Here is a 22,761-nt window from a genome sequence, read left to right as displayed (position 1 = left end):
AAACTTACCCGATAATCATGTAGCTGTCAACTCCGTTGCCCGACAGAATTCTATGGAGGGATACGCCAGCTATCACAATACTAGAAGGGGGTGTATATACCAGCGCCACCTGTGGCCAGGTACTCAAGTACTTCTTGTTGACACCTCCTCAATTATTCCTCTGTCGTGCTTCCGGCAAGACGTTCTGGGATACGCTTATGTTCTTGGAGTATTTTCACGACTTTGGTGAAGTATTTCTCTTTGATTTCGGCTGTCGCTTTACTGGAAACTTCTATATTAGCTTAGTTAGCTTTTGGAATTAATTTGATTAATTTTGGTGACGAGAGAGTATGAACTCTCGTTCACCTTTCAATGGCCGACCCTTCCCTTAGACGGAAGTGTTGGTGTCTAAGAGAGTATAGACTCTCTTTCTTAATTTTGCTTAACAAAAGTTATAGATTTATTTTATATCTCTCCGCCTCTTATAGGCCTCTTCGATTAACTTCCTTTTATTATAAACTCATTAAAATTAATTTTTATATTTGTTTATATTCGACCTTCCTAATAGTAGGCGGTCTTTTACCGAAGTTAATAAACTTTGAGCCCGTCATTTCGGTTTTACCTGTTATCATATTATGCTATTTCCGCCACAGAGTTTGAAAGAATTTCTTTGACAGTCTCGTACTGTTTTCAAAGTTGAACTAACGTTTTGTTTTGTCTCTGCAGTTGTTGACGTTCAGAACGTTCAACTTGCACTCTATCGTTACGATAGAGAAAGAATGTTCACGGTTTCACGTTGCAGTAAGAGTAACCGTGTCTAGCGTTTTGTTCATTCTTTCTTAACTTAATGGTTTTGATCCTAATAAAGGAACTTTTCAGTTTTTTCCTTTAATAATAATATGTTTTAACGATATATATGATTGGGCTCTTCTCTCAGGTTCTAAGTCAAGAGAGAGAGAGAGAGAGAGAGATAGAGACGGAGGGAGAAAGAGGATAAACGTTTCATTCAAGCCTGCCAGGCGTACGAGTAACGTCGTTATCGTTTTTGCTCTTCTCCCTAGTCTCTTTAGGGGAAGAAACTAAACGTTTCTAGAGTGATCTAGTGTTTAGTCTCTTTCCAGCCACTGAATTATCTTTCATTAGATTTTTCTGTTACATTGTAATTCTGTTTTCGCAATTACTAACTTTGAGAAAGGATAGAATTGCGTATTTCAGGTACAAACCACTTAAAGTTTCGAGTTCAGTGAAATAAGTGCAAACAGAAATCAAAGTGATAAGTGATTAGTGCGTGAGGGTACTTTTGTGCGCGCCAGTCGTCCTCCCAGTCCGGGACCTCTTGCAAGCTCCCAAGCCCAGGGGAGAAGCAATGTCGAAGGGCATAAGGGTTCAGCAGGCCTTGATCGGCGCACAGAAGTATCCTCGGTGGTTGTGGGCGTGTCTTACCGAGACCGTCACTCCCACCCGCAGACGATTGAGCCCTTATTTTGCTCGTCTGCAGAAGAGATTAGGGGAGAAAATAAAGGCAGAGTAACGCTGGTCTCAGGTCTCAAGACCTCTTAAACGTTAAGTCCAGACCTATGCCAGACGTACGAAGTTAAAGTTCACAACCCGAATGCAGTCTTGGGTTAGCTCTGACTCTCCTCAGTCATCAGTTGATTACACCGCCTCCGCCTACACTCCCCCCCGCCTATGATCGCTCCGCCTGATCGCAGTACCACCTGCCAGGCGTACGATGTTGTGAACTCTACTACAGTCCATGCAAGCACAGCTTTCGGACTTGATGCGTGAGTGTCGGGCTGAGAGTGTTGCTCCTCCGCCTCCGCCTACACTCCCTCCACCTACACTCGCTCCGCCTGATCACAGTACCATCTGCCAGGCGTACGATGTTGTGGACTCTACTACAGTCCATGCAAGCACAGCTTTCGGACTTGATGCGTGAGTGTCGGGCTGAGAGTGTTGCTCCTCCGCCTCCGCCTACACTCCCTCCACCTACACTCGCTCCGCCTGTTCGCAGTACCACCTGCCAGGCGTACGATGTTGTGGACTCTACTACAGTCCATGCAAGCACAGCTTTCGGACTTAATGCGTGAGTGTCGGGCTGAGAGTGTTACTCCTCCGCCTACACTCCCTCCGCCTACGCTCGCTCCGCCTAATCGCAGTTCCACCTGCCAGGCGTACGATGTTGAGCCACGTGCTGAGTTTGCTGTTCCCTGTGGTGTTCAGCCTCCGCCTTCCTTAAAGCAACCTTTACTTTGGGATCAGGAGGATTATACCTCTCTTCCTCCGCCTCCACTTGCTGCTCCACCAGTGATGCAACACTCGGTTGAGGTACAACAACCTCTCCCGTCCATGATTCAGTCTCCTCAGCTCTCGCTGCAGCGAGCTCAACCCTCCACAAGGCAAGCACCACAACACCTTAGCCTTGCGCCTCAGGAGCCTCAGCTTGCGAGACATTTACCTTGTTCTGCGCAGCCTCTTCCTCATCGCGCTCCGCTCACACCACAGGAACTGGAACTTGCTACTCCGCTTCCGCCAACCGCTCAGCAAGCGCAACCCTTGGGTTCAACCACTCATGCTAGGAGTCAGCCTCCTCCACCCATGCGCCTTCCTTCTGCTTGTCTTTTATTCAGCCTTTGCAGACTGAGCCTCAGGTGTTCCCTCAACGGAGTCTTGAAGAGGAAACCACAACTATTGTTGTTCCAGCTCGTTCTGACTCTGCTGTTCAGCATACCTTACCTCCATTTTCATACCATGGTTTAAACCCCATGCAAGCATGCATAAAGCACTCTAGCACTGGTCATGGAATTTCTGAGAAATGTTAAACGCCATGCACACGCTCTGCTTTCCTTACAGCAGGCTCTGCTTACTACAGGCTCAGCATACAGCATGCTCTACATTCAGCATGCTCTGCATACAACATGCTCTGCATACAGCATGCTCTGCATTCAGCATGCTCTGCATACAACATGCTCTACATACAGCATGCTCTACATACAGCATGCTCTGCATACAGCATACTCTGCATACATCATGCTCTGCATACCTTACCGCATGCTTCTCAACACATCTTGGGTTGTTGCCAACTCACTAGACTGTCAAGCAGTTTCATAACGTTGCCTTCTAGTCTGCTGCTTTTGCACCAGTGAACCCTCACTCAGAGAACTTAGCTTTTCTAGGATAAGGTCCCTGTAGATGAGAAAGTTCTTTTCTCCCTCCTTCTGATATTCCCTTGAGGACTCTGTCATTTGGAGGGAGCCTTTAGCTGCATAACCTCTTATGGACTTTTATTTAAGCATAACATGCTTACAGGGAAGGTAATGGTTCCACTTCAGCCGCTAATCCCGTCTGTTACCACACCTGCTCCCATAGACCTTGAGCTGTGTTGCATGACATGCAGTCCAAGCTTAGTCCTTGTTAGAGGATTTTTTGTTTACGGAGTCAATGTGTCACGGGGAAGACGTTCAACAACCAACAGAAGTGACTTGTTGTGACGCAGTGCGGCAACCTCAGCAACCCGTTAAGGAGTTGTCTGTACGACCCAGACAGTCTAGACAGATTCGGGTTGTCACTGTACTTCCTCGCTTGCCCATGATTGACAGTTTACAGACTGTGCAGCAGTATCATGATCTTGTGTCCGGCTCCGTCAGACGACTGGCTTTTAAGAGCTCCCACAAGTCGTCGCTGTCTGGAGATTTTCAAATGGACTATGGATCTGACCAAGGAACTGGGCCTCCTGGTCAATTTTGAGGAGTCTCAGCTCGTTCCATCCCAGACCATTGTCGCCTTGGGTATGGATCTTCAGAGTCGAGCTTTTCGGACTTGTCCGTCGGCCCCAAGGATCTTCCAAGCCCTAGAATGCATCCAGAGCATGCTGAGAAGGAACCGATGCTTAGTCAGGCAGTGGATGAGTCTAACAGGGACACTTTCATCGCTGGCCCTGTTCATCGAGTTAGGGAGACTCCACCTCCGCCCCCTTCAGTATCATCTAGCTGCTCACTGGATAAAGGACATGACGCTAGAGACGGGCTCAGTTCCTGTTTCCGAAGAGATGAGGTCTACTCTAACGTGGTGGAAGAACAGCATTCTTCTCAAGGAAGGTCTACCATTGGCTGTTCAGACCCCCGACCACCGTCTCTTCTCGGACGCATCGGACACGGGCTGGGGTGCGACACTGGACGGACAGGAATGCTCGGGAACATGGAATCAGGAACAAAGGCCACTTCACATCTATTGCAAGGAGTTGTTGGCAGTTCATCTGGCCTTGATAAACTTCAAGTCCCTCCAGCCTAACAAGGTGGTGGAGGTGAACTCCGACTACACCACATCCTTGGCTTACATCTCCAAGCAGGGAGGGACTCATTCGAGGAAGTTGTTCGAGATCGCAAGGGACCTCCTCATTTGGTCAAAAGATCGAAAGCTCACGCTGGTAACGAGGCTCATTCAGGGCGATATGAATGTCATGGCAGATCGCCTCAGCCGGAAGGGTCAGGTCTTCCCCACAGAGTGGACCCTTCACAAGAATGTTTGCAGCAGACTTTGGGCCCTGTGGGGTCAGCCAACCATAGATCTATTCGCTACCTCGATGACCAAGAGGCTCCTCTTGTATTGTTCTCCGATTCCAGACCCAGCAGCAGTTCGCGTGGATGCCTTTCTGCTGGATTGATCCCTTCTCGACCTGTATGCATTCCCGCCGTTCAAGATTGTCAACAGGGTACTTCAGAAGTTCGCCTCTCACAAAGGGACACGGCTGACGTTGGTTGCTCCCCTCTGGCCCGCGAGAGAATGGTTCACCGAGGTACTGCAATGGCTGGTCGACGTTCCCAGGACTCTTCCTCTAAGAGTGGACCTTCTGCGTCAACCTCACGTAAAGAAGGTACACCCAAACCTCCACGCTCTTCGTCTGACTGCCTTCAGACTATCGAAAGACTCAAGAGCTAGAGGCTTTTCGAAGGAGGCAGCCAGAGCGATTGCCAGAGCAAGGACGACATCCACTCTCAGAGTCTTTCAGTCTTAATGGGAAGTCTTCCGAAGCTGGTGCAAGGCCAATGCAGTTTCCTCAACCAGTACCACTGTAACCCAGATTGCTGACTTCCTGTTACATCTAAGGAACGTAAGATCCCTATCAGCTCCTACGATCAAGGGTTACAGAAGTATGTTGGCAGCGGTTTTCCGCCACAGAGGCTTGGATCTTTCCTCCAACAAAGATCTACAGGACCTCCTTAGGTCTTTTGAGACCTCAAAGGAACGTCGGTTGTCCACTCCAGGCTGGAATCTAGACGTGGTCCTAAGGTTCCTAATGTCATCAGGATTTGAACCGCTCCAATCAGCCTCTTTTAAGGACCTCACATTAAAAACTCTTTTCCTCGTGTGCTTAGCAACAGGTAAAAGAGTAAGTGAGATCCACGCCTTCAGCAGGAACATAGGTTTCACATCTGAAACGGCTACATGTTCCTTGCAGCTCGGTTTTTTGGCTAAAAACGAGCTTCCTTCCCGTCCTTGGCCTAAGTCGTTCGAGATCCCAAGCCTGTCCAACATGGTGGGGAACGAACTGGAGAGAGTACTTTGCCCAGTTAGAGCTCTTAAGTACTATCTAAGAAGGTCTAAACCATTACGAGGACAATCAGAAGCCTTATGGTGTGTTATCAAGAAGCCTTCTCTACCAATGTCTAAGAACGCAGTTTCTTACTACATCAGGCTTCTGATTAGAGAAGCAAATTCTCATCTGAAGGAAGAAGACCTTGCTTTGCTGAAGGTAAGGACACATGAAGTGAGAGCTGTGGCTACTTCAGTGGCCTTCAAACAGAACCGTTCTCTGCAGAGTGTTATGGATGCAACCTATTGGAGAAGCAAGTCAGTGTTCGCATCATTCTTTCTCAAAGATGTCCAGTCTCTTTACGAGTACTGCTACACCCTGGGTCCATTCGTAGCAACGAATGCAGTAGTAGGCGAGGGCTCAGCCACTACATTCCCATAATCCCATAACTTTTTAACCTTTCTCTTGAATACTTTTTATGGGTTGTACGGTCGGCTAAGAAGCCTTCCACATCCTTGTTGATTTGGCGGGTGGTCAATTCTTTCTTGAGACGCGCCAAGGTTAAAGGTTGTGATGAGGTCCTTTAGTATGGGTTGCAGCCCTGTATACTTTAGCACCTTTGAGTTGATTCAGCCTCCCAAGAGGAACGCTGCGCTCAGTAAGGAAGACGATCTTATTAAAGGCAGAGTAACGGTTCAAGTCGACTTCCTTACCAGGTACTTATTATTTCATTGTTATTGTGGATAACTGATTATATGAAATACGGGATACTTAGCTATCCTTTAGTCTTGTACACTGGTTTTTCACCCACCCCCCTGGGTGTGAATCAGCTACATGATTATCGGGTAAGTTTAATATTGAAAAATGTTATTTTTATTAATAAAATAAATTTTTGAATATACTTACCCGATAATCATGATTTAATCGACCCTCCCTTCCTCCCCATAGAGAACCAGTGGACCGAGGAATAATTGAGGAGGTGTCAACAAGAAGTACTTGAGTACCTGGCCACAGGTGGCGCTGGTATATACACCCCCTTCTAGTATTGTGATAGCTGGCGTATCCCTCCATAGAATTCTGTCGGGCAACGGAGTTGACAGCTACATGATTATCGGGTAAGTATATTCAAAAATTTATTTTATTAATAAAAATAACATAATTACAAGTAATTAACAATTAAAATAAAATTTTTCAATATTAATCTTACCCGATGATCATGTAGCTGTCAACTCCGTTGCCCGACAGAAATCTACGGTCGGGATACGCCAGCGATCGCTATCCAGGTGGAGGTGTACTTCAACAGCGCCATCTGTGGTCAGGTACTCAAGTACTTCTTGTCAACAAGAACTTAATTTTTCCTCTGTCGTGCCGCCGGCAAGACCTACTTGGATACGCTGTTGATTTTGGAGTCTTTTGTTCACGATTTGGTGATGTATTTGCTCTAAAGTTTAGCCTTCGCTGTTCAGGAAGCTTTATCCTTAGCTTAGCAAGCTTTTGGAATTAATTTGACTTATTGGTTAACGAACTTTGCTTAATTTTGGAATTCCCCCTTGACTACTTCTAAATTCAAGATGTCTGACCATTCCCAAGTTCCTAAATACAGACAGTGTAGTGTTAGGACTTGTACTAGGCGTCTTCCGAAGGCCTCTATAGATCCTCACACCGTATGTTCCAATTGTAGGGGTAAATCCTGTCAATTGGAAGATCGATGTGGGGAATGTGCTGGGCTTTCGGAATTCGATTTTAACGAATTCCTCAGATATGCACGTAGGTTAGAGAAGGAGAGAGATAGGAGGAGTTCTTCTCGCTCTGTGGATTTTTCCTCTCACCATGCCCCTCAACCTTTTCCTTCCCCTGTGGTGGTGACTCCCGAACCTGCTACGAGTGCTCAGCCTGCAATGGCTGATATGTTGCGTGCCATTCAGGCTCTCGGTGATAAGGTGGAGTCGTTGGTTAGTGACCGCAATCAGCTCTTGGCAGATGTCAGAGAGCTGAAAGCGAAGAGTGCAGTGGGAAGTGTTAGTGCTAGTGATGTGCATAGTGTCAGTATCAGTGTTGCGCATGAGGGTACATCTGTGCGTGCCAGTCGTCCTCCCAGTCCGGGACCTCTTGCAAGCTCCCAAGCCCAGGGGAGAAGCAATGTCGAAGGACCAAAGGGTTCGGCAGGCCTTGATCGGCGCACGGATGTATCCTCAGTGGTTGCGGACGTATCTGTTAAGGATCGTCCCATCCACATACAGACGAATGAGCCCTTACATTCCTCGTCTGTGGAAGAGGTTTCCAGGAGGAAACGGTGGACCAAGGTCTCACGACCGCTCAAACGTAAGGTCCCTTCCGAGCTTGTCCAACGGCCCAGGTGTAGCCACTGGGTCAGTTCGGACTCGCCACAGTCATCTGATGACTGCACACCTCCCAAGAGAGGTAGAGTGGTCCCTCAACAGGCTACTGCTCAGTCTGTTGTTGCTCCAACCACAGTAGACCCTAAGTGGTCCATGCTGCAGACTATGCAGTCTCAGCTTGCGGCTTTCATGCAGGAGTATCATGCCGAGAAGGTTAACACCTCTCCTGTTAGCCTACAACCCGCAGAGGTTGTGCGCTCAGCAGATACTGCGGCTGCCCGCTCCCACACACCACCTGTGAGAGCTCCTCCACCGATGCGCAGTCCTCCCTGCCAGACGCATGTTCTTGCTGCACCATCTGCTAACATGCGTGAGCTGCCGCATCAGGAGTTGCCGGGTTCCAGCACTATGCGGCATTCTCCTCAGCCCATGCAGCATGCTCTGCAGACCTTACAGCATGCTCCGCATACCATGCAGCATGAGCCGCATACCTTACAGCATGCTCTGCATACCATACCGCATGCTCCTCAGCCCACCGCAGACCCTCCCTCACACCAGCCCTCTGCTTTTGTTGTTGCCAGCTCGCAGACTGTCCAGCAGAGGCATGATGTTGGATCCGCAGGTACGCATGCACCCGTTCTGCAGGATTCAGCCGGTCAGCTTGCTGCTCTGCCTTTGCCACTCACAACTCAACTTTCGGATGATGATGTATCGGATGATGAAGCTGCTCATCTGGATGAACCTCACTCTGATGTTGAAGGACACAAGTCTTCGCCACCTTCCTTAGACTTTCGCAAGGTCCTTGCTTTGTTCAGGGACTTGTATCCTGAACATTTTGTGTCTGCAACCCCTCGTTCTCCTCCCTCCGAGTTTGCTCTGGGCATGCAGTCTGCTGCGCCTGCCTTCACCAAGCTTGTTCTCGCCAGATCATCTAGGAGAGCTTTGAGGGTTATGGGGGACTGGTTGCATTCCAAGAAGCAACTGGGAAGGACCTCTTTTGTGTTTCCTCCTCCCAAGCTTGCTTCTAAGTCGAGCGTCTGGTATGCCACGGGAGAGGAACCTGGCTTGGGGGTTCCTGCCTCTGCCCAGGCCGACTTCTCAAGTCTGGTTGACTCTCCTCGCAGGTTGGCTATGAGACGTTCGAAGATCTGCTGGTCCTTTTCAGATCTTGATCATCTGTTGAAGGGAGTCTTTCGTGCCTTAGAGATATTCAACTTCCTCGATTGGTGTTTGGGAGCCTTAAGCAGGAAGACTTCCCCTTCAGATAAGGACTTGGCCATGCTGATCATGTCTAGCATGGACAAGGCAATTCGGGATGGGTCTGGTGAACTTGCGGCTTCATATGTATCAGGAGTCCTCAAGAAGAGAGAACATCTTTGCTCCTTCTTATCTGCTGGTATCACTCCTTGCCAGAAGTCTGAGTTGTTGTTTGCTCCTCTCTCCAAGTGTCTGTTTCCGGAGGAGTTGATTAAGGGGATGGCTGCCTCACTTATCCAGAAGGACACTCATGATCTGATGGCTTCTTCTGCACGTAAGGCTAAAACCTTACCTTCCGTGCCTAGACCCTTCCGCCCTGCAGCAGTTGATACACCTGCTTCTAGGTTCATCCCGCCCTTTCGTGGCAGAACCTCCAGCAGAGGAGGTACCCGTGCAGACAGTCACCGTGGCAAGTCCAAGAAGGGTTCCAAGTCCGCAAAAGGCAAGTTTTGACTGCCTTCCTCTCCAGACAGCTGTAGGAGCCAGACTCAAGACCTTCTGGCAAGCTTGGGAGAGCAGAGGTGCAGACGCTCAGTCTGTGAAGTGGCTGAGGGAGGGATACAGAATTCCGTTCTGCCGCAATCCCCCTCTAGCTACATCTCCCATCAACCTCTCTCCCAACTACAAGGAGAAGGACAAGAGGCTAGCGTTGCAACAAGAGGTGTCGCTCTTGCTACAAAAGGAAGCAGTGGTCATAGTCCGGGATCATCAATCCCCGGGCTTTTACAACCGTCTCTTCCTGGTAGCCAAGAAGACAGGAGGTTGGAGACCGGTGCTGGACGTCAGTGCTCTCAATGCTTTTGTCACCAAGCAGACGTTCACGATGGAGACGACGAAGTCGGTCCTAGCAGCGGTCAGGCAGGAGGACTGGATGGTCTCGTTAGACCTGAAAGACGCATACTTTCACGTCCCCATCCATCCAGACTCCCAACCTTTCCTGAGATTCGTCTTTGGAAAGGTTGTGTACCAGTTCCAAGCCCTGTGCTTTGGCCTAAGCACGGCTCCTCTTGTGTTTACCAGACTGATGAGGAATATTGCGAAATTCCTTCACTTGGCAGACATCAGAGCCTCCCTCTATTTAGACGACTGGCTTTTAAGAGCTCCCACAAGTCGTCGCTGTCTGGAGAATCTCAGATGGACTATGGATCTGACCAAGGAACTGGGCCTCCTGGTCAATTTAGAGAAGTCCCAGCTCGTCCCATCCCAGACCATTGTCTACCTGGGTATGGAGATTCAGAGTCGAGCTTTTCGGGCTTTTCCGTCGGCCCCAAGGATCAACCAAGCCCTAGAATGCATCCAGAGCATGCTGAGAAGGAACCGATGCTCAGTCAGGCAGTGGATGAGTCTAACAGGGACACTATCATCGCTAGCCCTGTTCATCGAGTTAGGGAGACTCCACCTCCGCCCCCTTCAGTATCATCTAGCTGCTCACTGGATAAAGGACATGACGCTAGAGACGGTCTCAGTTCCTGTTTCCGAAGAGATGAGGTCTACTCTAACGTGGTGGAAGAACAGCATTCTTCTCAAGGAAGGTCTACCTTTGGCTGTTCAGACCCCCGACCACCGTCTCTTCTCGGACGCATCAGACACGGGCTGGGGTGCGACTTTGGACGGACAGGAATGCTCGGGAACATGGAATCAGGAGCAAAGGACACTTCACATCAATTGCAAGGAGTTGTTGGCGGTTCATCTGGCCTTGATACACTTCAAGTCCCTCCAGCTAAACAAGGTGGTGGAGGTGAACTCCGACAACACCACAGCCTTGGCTTACATCTCCAAGCAGGGAGGGACTCATTCGAGGAAGTTGTTCGAGATCGCAAGGGACCTCCTCATTTGGTCAAAAGATCGAAAGCTCACGCTGGTAACGAGGTTCATTCAGGGCGATATGAATGTCATGGCAGATCGCCTCAGCCGGAAGGGTCAGGTCATCCCCACAGAGTGGACCCTTCACAAGAATGTTTGCAGCAGACTTTGGGCCCTGTGGGGTCAGCCAACCATAGATCTGTTCGCTACCTCGATGACCAAGAGGCTCCCGTTGTATTGTTCTCCGATTCCAGACCCAGCAGCAGTTCACGTGGATGCTTTTCTGCTGGATTGGTCCCATCTCGACCTGTATGCATTCCCGCCGTTCAAGATTGTCAACAGGGTACTTCAGAAGTTCGCCTCTCACAAAGGGACACGGCTGACGTTGGTTGCTCCCCTCTGGCCCGCGAGAGAATGGTTCACAGAGGTACTGCAATGGCTGGTCGACGTTCCCAGGACACTTCCTCTAAGAGTGGACCTTCTACGTCAACCTCACGTAAAGAAGGTACACCCAAACCTCCACGCTCTTCGTCTGACTGCCTTCAGACTATCGAAAGACTCTCAAGAGCTAGAGGCTTTTCGAAGGAGGCAGCCAGAGCGATTGCCAGAGCAAGGAGGACATCCACTCTCAGAGTCTATCAGTCTAAGTGGGAAGTCTTCCGAAGCTGGTGCAAGGCCAATGCAGTTTCCTCAACCAGTACCACTGTAACCCAGATTGCTGACTTCCTGTTACATCTAAGGAACGTAAGATCCCTTTCAGCTCCTACGATCAAGGGTTACAGAAGTATGTTGGCAGCGGTTTTCCGCCACAGAGGCTTGGATCTTTCCACCAACAAAGATCTACAGGACCTCCTTAGGTCTTTTGAGACCTCAAAGGTACGTCGGTTGTCCACTCCAGGCTGGAATCTAGACGTGGTTCTAAGGTTCCTTATGTCATCAAGATTTGAACCTCTCCAATCAGCCTCTTTTAAGGACCTCACATTAAAAACTCTTTTCCTCGTGTGCTTGGCAACAGCTAAAAGAGTAAGTGAGATCCACGCCTTCAGCAGGAACATAGGTTTCACATCTGAAACGGCTACATGTTCCTTGCAGCTCGGTTTTTTGGCTAAAAACGAGCTTCCTTCACGTCCTTGGCCTAAGTCGTTCGAGATCCCAAGCCTGTCCAACTTGGTGGGGAACGAACTAGAGAGAGTACTTTGCCCAGTTAGAGCTCTTAGGTACTATCTAAGAAGGTCAAAACCTTTACGAGGACAATCAGAAGCCTTATGGTGTGCTATCAAGAAGCCTTCTCTACCAATGTCTAAGAACACAGTTTCTTACTACATCAGGCTTCTGATTAGAGAAGCACATTCTCATCTGAAGGAAGAAGACCTTGCTTTGCTGAAGGTAAGGACACATGAAGTGAGAGCTGTGGCTACTTCAGTGGCCTTCAAACAGAACCGTTCTCTGCAGAGTGTTATGGATGCAACCTATTGGAGAAGCAAGTCAGTGTTCGCATCATTCTATCTCTAAGATTTCCAGTCTCTTTACGAGAACTGCTACACCCTGGGACCATTCGTAGCAGCGAGTGCAGTAGTAGGTGAGGGCTCAGCCACTACATTCCCATAATCCCATAACCTTTTTAACCTTTCTCTTGAATACTTTTTATTGTTGTTTTTGGGTTGTACGGTCGGCTAAGAAGCCTTCCGCATCCTTGTTGATTTGGCGGGTGGTCAATTCTTTCTTGAGAAGCGCCTAGGTTAGAGGTTGTGATGAGGTCCTTTAGTATGGGTTGCAGCCCTTTATACTTCAGCACCTAAGAGTCGTTCAGCATCCTAAGAGGACCGCTACGCTCAGTAAGGAAGACGTACTTAATAAAGGCAGAGTAATGGTTCAAGTCGACTTCCTTACCAGGTACTTATTTATTTTATGTTATTTTGAATAACTAATAAAATGAAATACGGGATACTTAGCTTCTTTGTTAACATGTATGCTGGTCTCCACCCACCACCCTGGGTGTGAATCAGCTACATGATCATCGGGTAAGATTAATATTGAAAAATGTTATTTTCATTAGTAAAATAAATTTTTGAATATACTTACCCGATGATCATGAATTAAAGAACCCGCCCTTCCTCCCCATAGAGAACCAGTGGACCGAGGAGAAAATTGAGTTCTTGTTGACAAGAAGTACTTGAGTACCTGACCACAGATGGCGCTGTTGAAGTACACCCCCACCTGGATAGCAATCGCTGGCGTATCCCGACCGTAGATTTCTGTCGGGCAACGGAGTTGACAGCTACATGATCATCGGGTAAGTATATTCAAAAATTTATTTTACTAATGAAAATAACATATTTCAAGAACAGCAACAACATCAGAACAAATATTTCACATATAAACTATAAAAAAAAAACATGAGAACTCTACCTCAAGACACAGGAGGAATATAGTGGCTATGGCACTATCCAAGATCAGAGAACAATGATTTGATTTTAGAGTGTCCTTCTCCTAGAAGAGCTGCTTACCATAGCTAAAGTGTCTCTTCCGCCCTTACAAGAGGAAAGTAACCAGTGAACAATTATATTGCAGTAATTAACCCCTTGTCGGATGTATGAGGACAGAGGAGAATATGTAAAAAATAGGCCAGACTATTCGTTGTATGTGTAGGCAAAAAGAAAATGAGCCGAAACTAGAGAAAATGGTCCAATGTAGTACTGTCTGGCCAGTCAAAGGACCCAATAACTCTCTAGCTTCAGTATCTGAAACAGGTGGCTGGTGCCCTAGCCAACTTACTACCTTAACAACACAAACCTCACTCCTTCTTTAAGTTACACTTACCACCTCAACTGCACTGGTGGTCTCTGCTCTATATGTCAAAAGAGCTAGTCTTGATGACGGACAGGTGTGCAGGCCTTCCCTCGCATCGCCTGTTGGTAGTTATAACTATGTTGGTAAGTTTGAATGGCCATTTCAGTTTCACTCAAGTCTTCTCCTATTAAAAGGCTCAGGGTTGTATAGCTTGGAAAATATATAAATTAAAAAATTTATCGGAATCCCTCCTCAACCATCATCCTAACGTCCTAATCCTACAGGAAAGTGGCAAAGTTACAATCTAGATTGCCTGTTCACCAATCTTCAACAGCCATTTCCAGATCTCACTAAAGGGTATTCCTTTTAAAAGATTTGGTTTTCTATATCTGGGTAAAATGCAGTGTTCGTTTATTAAAATTTGTCATATTGTTTAGTGCTATACAGTATACCATTCACTAATTAGTAAGGTACAGTCAGCAGTAGAAACTTTGAAAGCAAAGAAATTGATGATAATTCCATTTATCAATTTCTAAGACACTTACGGATGTATTGCAAAACATTTGTCCGTTTGAATGTGTGAGACTGAAGTAGCCGATGTAATTATTAATGGGTTTTATCTGGACATCTTGAGTTAATTATCAAAATTCCTCATTAAAATGTTTGTGATATTAAATGAAGTTAAGAACTTTGATTCTTGATTTCAGAAAGTAATGAGAAATTTATCAGCCATTAAAATTTTTTTTTTTTTTTTTAGTTATTAAAACCACATTAGCAAGTTGAAAAGGCATGGCAGAACGCACCGCTCCATTCTGGATCTTCACAATTATGGCGTACATTTCTTCATACTTGTCCCCTGATACCAGTAACATTGATAAAGCTCCCATAGATGTAAAAACACTGAATTTGGTAAGTAAAACAAGAAGTTGTTTTTTCAAAGAATTTTGAGTTTTGAGAACTTGAAATATCTATTTTTGTTGTTGAACATAATGTAATACCTGTAGTACATTACTGTATAATATAGAATTTTTCCCATACTAGCAAACCTTCCGTAATTTATGTGGATATTCTTTTGGCGAAGCTGGAAGGTAGCCATTAGGCTAAAAGTGTGAGATGACAACCCTGCCTAACCGCTTGAGTGGGTAGACCAAGGGTGGGGGCGGATAATCCAGCTACCTATATATACTCTCACAGCTGTGAGCTACATCTCTTTATTCTTTTGACTCTGTAGAGAGTGGGAAATTCCATTAACAGGTGCCAAAGGTGGAAGTTACGTTTGAGGAATTCCACCCTTAATGGTTCTTCTCTCTGTTCCAGAGGAGATTGAGAGGGCTGCTGAACGATGGAGGAAATCTTTAAACAATTCTCTCCTCCATAGGGCTGTGACATCAAGGTCCTATGGAAGACCTTTCCAGTCATCTCGCAGTCAGCAGGCTGCTGCTTCTCATTTCTCAACCTCTAGGTCCTCGGGACCTACCAAGTTGTCCAAGCGGCCCTTTCAGATCAATGGCCAAAAAGGGAACAAGCCCTTCAGAGGAAAGAAGAGTGAAGGGCAGTGGCCGAGGTGGTCACTCCCTCTAGGAATGGCATTCCTCTTCACCTACCACCTGTGGGAGGATGCCTGCAGAGGTGGCAGTTTCATGGGGCAAATCCCTGGACAATGAAAGTGGTCGCCAGAGGGTATCGCATCCCGTTCATTCAATCTCTACCTCCTCTGACTTGGGATCCAGTACATCTAAGCTTCTATGCGAAGGGAAACTCAAAGGAGCTGGCCCTTGGGGCCAAAGTCCAGACCATGCTGCAGAAGAGCGTTATCCAAGAGGTTATGGACGGGTCTTCAGGCTTTTACAGTCAAAGTTTTCTAGTGAAAAAGGTGACTCGAGGCTGGAGACAAGTCATTGATCTCTCCCCCCCTGAACAAGTTTGTTCATTAGACTCCGTTCAGAATGGAGACGGTAGACAAGGTCATTCAGGCGGTTCGACCAAGGGACTTCATGTGCACTCTGGATCTCGAGGATGCATTCTTCCAGATCCCAAGCCATTCAACTTCAAGGAAGTATCTCGGGTTTCACAACAGAACTTCAGGTCTTTACCAGTGTGTTCGCCCTAGGGTCATCTTGGATTCACAGGAACGGCATTTGTCTCCTCAGTTACCTAGACGATTTGCTGATTCTGGCAGACTTGGAGATGACCCTTCTTCGTTAGCGAGACATGCTTCTTGAGTTTAGACGGGATCTGGGGGTCTTGATAAATCTCGAAGTCTTCACTGCTTCCTTCACAAAGACCGATATTCCTCAGTATGATAATAGACACCGACCAACAGAAAGTCTTCCCATCAGACGAAAGAGTACACAGGCTGAGATAAGTGGCTTTACTCTTTCTCAGACGGAAAGCTCTACCGGCTTCTCGTTGGTCGAGTCTGTTGGGTCACCTAACCTCTCTCCTCAGTCTAGTCCCAAACGACCGCCTCAAGATAGGATCCCTGCAGTGGCAGCTGAAGTCCTTGTGGAACCAACACTCGGATCTACCGGACACTCGAGTTCCAATTACTCAGGAACAAGTAATGAACTTGCTTTGGTGGGTGACAGACGAAAATCTTCGCAAATGTTAGGATCTCGTCCTTACTCCGGACTTGAGGCTCTTTACAAATACATGAAAAGAAGGGTGGGTGCCCCACTTGCTGCATCACACGATCTCCGGCCTTTGGTCAGAGTCAGAAAGGTACCGGCACATAAATCTCTTGAGAGATTAGAGCAGCCTACCTAGCTCTTCATCAGTTCCAACAGTTACTGGCAGGTCACTCTTGTGATGTTGATGAGTGACAACACCATAGTAGTGGCTTACATAAACAAACAAGGCAGTACCTTTTAAGTCTCTCTACCATCTTGCAGTAAAGATCCTCATATGATCAGAAGAACATTGTGTCCATATTGGCTTGCTTTATTCCAGGCGAGAGGACAATCTGAGCAGAGCGACTAGGATAGTAGGCTTCAAATGGTTTTTGAATGTTCTGATACCCAGGACTTTGTAGGGTTCCCCAACTGTAGACCTGTTTGCTACATCTCTGAACAGCCAGCTTCCACTGTACTTTTATTATTATTATTAATTGCTAAGCTACAACCCTAGTTAGAAAAGCAGGTTGCTCTAAGCCCCGGGGGTTCAACAGGGAAAAAGCTCAGTGAGGATAGGAAACAAAGAAAAGTAAAATATTTTAAGAAGAGCAACAACATTAAATAGCTAACTCCTTTATGTATAATATAAAAACTTTAACAAAACAAGAGGAAGAGAAACAAGATAAATAGTGTGCCTGAGTGTACCCTCAAGCAAGAGAACTCCAACCCAAGACAGTGGAAGACCATTGTCATAGAGGCTATGACACTACCCAAGATTAGAGAACAATAGTTTTATTTTGGAGTGTTCTTCTAGAAGAGCTGCTTACCATAGTTAAAGAGTCTCCTCTACCCTTACAAAGAGTAAAATGACCACTGAACAATTACAGTGCAGTAAGGAGAATTGTTTGGTAATTTCAGTGTTAGGTGTGAGGACAGTGGAGGATATGTAAAGAATAGGCCAGACTATTCGGTTTGTTTGTGAGTAGGTAAAGGGAAAATGAACCATAACCAGAGAGAAGGAGCCAATATACTACTCTCTGGCCAGTCAAAAGACCCCATAACTCTCAAGTGGTAGTATCTCAACGGGCGGTCGGTGCCCTGGCCAACCTACTGTCCTCCAGTCCCGGACCCTCAGGCTCTATGGCAGGATGCATTTCAACAACAGTGGGATAACATCGACGTGTACGCCTTTCCCCCATTCTGTCTGATGAGAAGACTGCTCAACAAGATCAGAGCATCCATAAACCTAATGATGACCCTTGTAGCTCCGCTATAGCATCATGCAGAGTGGTTTCCGAACCTCCTGCAAGTACTAGTAGACCTACAGAGAGAGCTCCCTCCATGACCAGATCTACTCAAACAACCACACGCAAACCTCTTCCACAAAACTCTGCAATTGCTTCGACTTCACGCCTGGAGACTATCCAGTGTCTCCTCTCTCAGAAGGGCTTTCGATGACAAGTTGCGGAGAGAATGTCCAGATACTTGCGAAAGTCCTCAGCCTCTGTGTACCAGGCAAAATGGATAGTCTTCTGTGGTTGGTGTCGTGGAAGGAATATCTCTCCTCGATGTCTCTATACTAGTAATAGCGGTGTTCCTTGTATACCTTTGGGAGGAAAAGCTCCTTTAAGTCTCGTCGGTAAAAGGCTATCGCTCAGCCTTGAGCCTCACCTTCAAGCTGAAAAGAATGGACTTTTCTTTACTCATACGGAGTTATGAGATCACTTGCCCTCAGTCAGCGATTAGGCCGTTACGCCATGCAACTGACCAAAACCCCACTTTGAAGACTTGTGTTCCTGCTCACTTTAGTCTGCAAAGAGAGTCGGTGAACCTCATGCCCTCTCGTATGACATCGCCCATTCAAGGGGATGGGGGAGTGACACTCGGCTTCATCCCTGAATTCATTGCTAAGACTCAAAATCTAGGGATACTGGACCCTAGATTCGGTCCCTTTCAGAATACGAGTCTCCGTTCTGTAACCAGTAATCCAGATCAGTTGTTGCCATGCCCAGTGAGGAGTTGTGATATTATCTTAAACGCACTGCAGCAACACAGCCTCGACTAACATCTGTTTGTTAGCTCTGGTAGGGTGAAGAAGAGGATCACTAAAAACACTTGTTTCATCCTGGTTTTGCCAGGTGATCAAAAGAGCTTTAGTCCCTGATCCTCTTCTGGGTTGACGACCTAGAGCCTATGATGTCAAGGGCATCACGTCCCTGGGATTCAAACGCAACTTTTCAGTGTTGCAAGTATTACAAGTAGGCGAGTGGAAACGACAAAATACATTCACAGCCCACTATTTAAAAGACGTAACCCACAGGAGACTCGATACATTCACTATCGGTCCTGTGGTTGCTGCTCAACAAGTGGTTTAAAAATACAGTACCTCGGGCTCCTTGGTGGACAAGTAGCAGTTGTTTGAAGGCATTGGTTACTAGAGATTAAGACTGGGATGAATGAGAGTATGTCTTGCTTTCCTTTCATCATCTTCCCCTACCTTGGGGTACAGCACCATGGGTCCCTCTGTAAGCTGGCATCAACCTCTGCAGGTAATTATCACTTCCTTGCGTAACCTCATGGCCGACCTCGGGCATTGCCCCAGGTCACGTTCCCTCCCGCTATCAGGTCACTTAGAGAATGGTAGTAGGGTAAACTACGCAAAACTCTGGTCGTTAGAGAGGAGCCACCAGTGACTCCTAAGAAAGTGTTTCGAGGTAAGTATGTTAGGAAAAATACAAATTACTTGAAATTTGTGATATTATCCGTGTCCCCGGTGCTTCCCGCGATGTAAACAATGGGAAACGTCTTTACTAATTCCTATATAAACTCGAAATGTGTTCATTTAAGACGTACATAACTCTCATGACAATGAATTGCTCAGGCTGCTATTATACTCGCTTTGTATATTTTAGCAGGGTGTCAGAGTTTTCCCTAGACCATAGTATATACTCTACTAGGTAAAACTGGGTAAATGTCCATGCCAGAATTAGGACTTCCACCTACCTAAGAGTGAGTCATCCACATAAATAACGTAAGTTTTGTTAGTATGGGAAGAAATGACATTTGGAGATAAATTTTATTTTTCCCTAACTAATACAAACCTCTAGTTATTTATTTAAATTGGCCTGCTATCACCTGTCCCTCAGAAGTCCTGCCTGCAATCAAAAGTCATGTAGCTCACCACTGTGAGAGCATACATAGAAGTGGCTGGGTACCCCCCAGCCACCCCCGGCCTACTCGCTCAAGCGGTTAAGCAGGGTTGCTACCTAGCACTTTGGCAGGGTTGCCTCCTAGCACTTTTAGTCTAGTGGCTACTTTCCAGCTTTGCCAAAGGATTATCCACAAATAATTACAGGTTTGTATTAGGGACAAATATAAATTTTCTCTGAATTTGGCATGTTTAGGTACCATCAAGTACAGTTCGGCTTATTTCATGGATATATGTAGCTCTTGCAAATTTTTTATTGCTAAAGAAAAACTAATTTTACGGTAGAGTTTCAAGGAAATTTGGAAGGAAATTCCTGTACATTATTTTACAAATTCTAATTTTTTTTTTTTTTTATTCAGGCTTGATGTTTACAGACCTCACATTTATTAACATTACATTTTTAAAGATACAAACCATTTTATTACTAAAACCTATCGCTTTAGGAATTCCGCTATTTACAAACTCAGTAAGGTAGGCTTCACCTATGATTTTCAGCTGCAAAAGTCAACAGGTAGTCCTGTTTTAGATTGCAGATACCCTCTTTCTTACTACATTAAATTATATAATATTGTTTTATCACAGTACCGTATTTCATTATGGACTTTTGATACAATATCTGAGATTTATAATTTCCCTTGGATTTGTGTCTGTTTCTCCAAATGTTTAAAGTTTTTAAGTTGAGGATCTTCTTCGTTTGAAGAGCTGACCATACAGTTCTAGAAGCTACAAGTCTCTAGGGCCTGTCACGGCCCTCCCCTTTGATGAAGGGATTATCTAAATGGAAGACAGCCTGTGAATAGTGGTTTTCACACGCCCTTGTTAAATACACGACACCCACAAGGTGATCGCGCGAGGGTTGTAACCTCTGCATTCCATGCTTTTATCTTTCTCTAGTATATTTGGAAGATTTATATTAGAAAAGCGTAAAGAAGGACCCTTTTCACCGGGCGTCACAGGTCTCTCCCCAGAAATAGATTTTTCCTTCGTCAAAATCCCTTTTATGATTTAAGTTGAGTCAGATGAAAATAGTCTCTGCTTTCTCATCTGCCTCCTGTCAGTTTTGATTCAGTCTATTTATTCCCTCACATCTTATCAGATGCATTTCATGAAGGAGATTATCTTGCATCAAGTTTGGGATTTTCTACTTTAGTTACTGTGTTGTCAAATTGGTGCCCCATGACTTAACCCTTTTACCCCCAGGCTATTTGGAAATTTCCAACCCTTAACCCCCAGGGGGTTATTTTTTCCCCAGCACATTTTGCAGGATATTTTTTTTTAAATTGCTCTAACAGCCTTAATTTTTGTCATAGAGAGGTCAGGTTGGTCTCATTCTCTTGGAAAATGCCTGAATTTTCTCAAAAAATTATCAAAAATATGAAAAAAAAAAAAAAAAATGGCATTTTTTTTGCTAGGACGTACCGGTACGTCCATGAGGGTAAAGGGAGGGCTTTTGTGAAATGAACCAGTACGTCCTTTGGGGGTAAAAGGGTTAACTGTTTAACAGAGATGTAGCATTGCTTTCCTATTCTAAGCTGACCAATGCTGAACAGAATTTGACTTTTATATCTTGTTTCAAATTACAGGAGTATGATTTTGTGATAGTTGGTGGTGGATCTGCTGGTAGTGTTTTGGCTTCAAGGCTCTCGGAAGATCCCAATGTGACTGTTGCTCTACTAGAAGCTGGAGGACAAGAAACAAAAATATCAATGATACCTGGTCTTGTTGGCTACCTTCAGCTTTCAGATATGGATTGGCAGTATAAAACGGAGCCTTCGTCAACTTCGTGCTTGGCAATGATAGATCATAGGTGGGTACTGTTTTTATCTTTTATGAAAAATATAATAGAGATAAAATTGAAGTACAAATGGACCTTAATGGTGTGGAGAAGAATTGTCTTCAATCTTTACTGCATTCTAGTGCATTTTAATTTAAACAATTTAAGTCTTTGAATGTTGATTTTGAATATTTTAAAGATATGGAAGGCGTAGTAAAAAATTATTGTTCAATTAAAATCCATAATTTTTTCTGAATTTTTTCAAATGTATAATGTCAAATTGAAGCCAGATATCAAATATTTATCCTTAAATAGTAGCCTCAGTAGAAGCAATTTGAAAAGTTGCTTATTGTGTGTTGGCTACTTTCAAGTACTGTGTAGGTGTGAGTAATCCCAATTAATTATGTCTGCTCTTAATATTAGGAAAGTTAACCAAAATTCACTTGGGAGTAGAGCTAAGGGTTTTTTTATCATTCATAACACTATCTAGATTTTATCGAAGTTTGAGTTCTTGAGTACTATAATATGAAAAAATGGTTGCTTTGAACAAATTTGGTGTTATTGTAATTGGAAATGTAGAAAAGTCTTATCACCAAACATTTATGTTAAACCAAGAGAGAAATAGGGAGTAACATGGTGTGAGAGCAATCTCATAAAAAAATTGAGTTTTTTGAGGTGCTGTGTGGTCCTCTAGGACTTAACTGTAAAGGTTTGAACAAGGCATTGAATATGACATGATATTCAAAAGATATATTGTTCTCACTGCTCTTGGGTCATTTTATCAGCTTGCAAAGCATGAACTTGGCTTGAACCCAGGCTTTCTAGAACCTTTCTCAGCCCCTCGAACTAATCTCGTCTGCCAACAGATGACGTATCACTCCTTGAGAACCATACTGATCATTGGGTAGACAACAGTGTGTCACCTGGGTGTTTGATCACCACCGGAAGCCATCTTTTCTTGATAAAAGTATGCCTCTGTTAATCACAGCTCCCTTTACAAATCTAAGGAGATGGAATGTTCTTAGACACCACACAGTAACTCCCCAAAAATCCCTTTGTTCTAACACTTGATACAAACCCTTTTTCTCTTTATAAGGAATATACTTTGGTGAAGCTGGAAACTAGTCATAAGACTTTTAGTGAGGTATGAATAACCACCACCGCTATTTAGCGGACAGACCATCCACCCTGATCACATACTCACCTGTGATATGTCATCACTTATGCATTTTTCTCGAAGGAGGGTAGACGTGCCATTTCTTTCTCACGTTAACAACTTACTTTGACTTTTTGCTTTCAAGGAGTTCTTGGGCTTTGGGCTTCTCCCGGCCTTGAAGGACGCCAATGTGGCACCTTCATGTTGGCTACTGGGATCAATCCCCATTCTTTTTGTCCTGCTTGAGGAGTATAGTCTTGCTCGCAGGACTCTCCTCGTAAAAAGTGTCGGGAGTAGCCATCCTCCCGGT

At 45.5% G+C, this 22,761-nt stretch overlaps 1 protein-coding gene across 3 annotated transcripts in view; it reads left to right on the top strand.

The window, feature by feature from the left end:
• Positions 1-22,761, top strand: part of LOC137622247 (glucose dehydrogenase [FAD, quinone]-like) — a 48,087-nt gene that overhangs the window by 8,264 nt on the left and 17,062 nt on the right. For 2 of the 3 annotated variants that reach the window (XM_068352757.1, XM_068352756.1), the window contains exons 2-3: positions 14,459-14,610; positions 21,105-21,328. In XM_068352757.1, the coding sequence (XP_068208858.1) occupies positions 14,491-14,610; positions 21,105-21,328 (344 nt within the window). In that variant the 5' untranslated portion in view covers positions 14,459-14,490. The remainder of the gene's footprint in view (positions 1-14,458; positions 14,611-21,104; positions 21,329-22,761) is intronic. The other variant, XM_068352758.1, reaches the window with a different exon arrangement.

The sequence above is a fragment of the Palaemon carinicauda genome, chromosome 29, assembly GCF_036898095.1.
Source record: "Palaemon carinicauda isolate YSFRI2023 chromosome 29, ASM3689809v2, whole genome shotgun sequence".
NCBI classification, from domain to species: domain Eukaryota; kingdom Metazoa; phylum Arthropoda; class Malacostraca; order Decapoda; family Palaemonidae; genus Palaemon; species Palaemon carinicauda.
The sequence above is the reverse complement of the archived record's forward strand: the minus strand, read 5'-3'. Positions and strand labels throughout refer to the sequence as shown.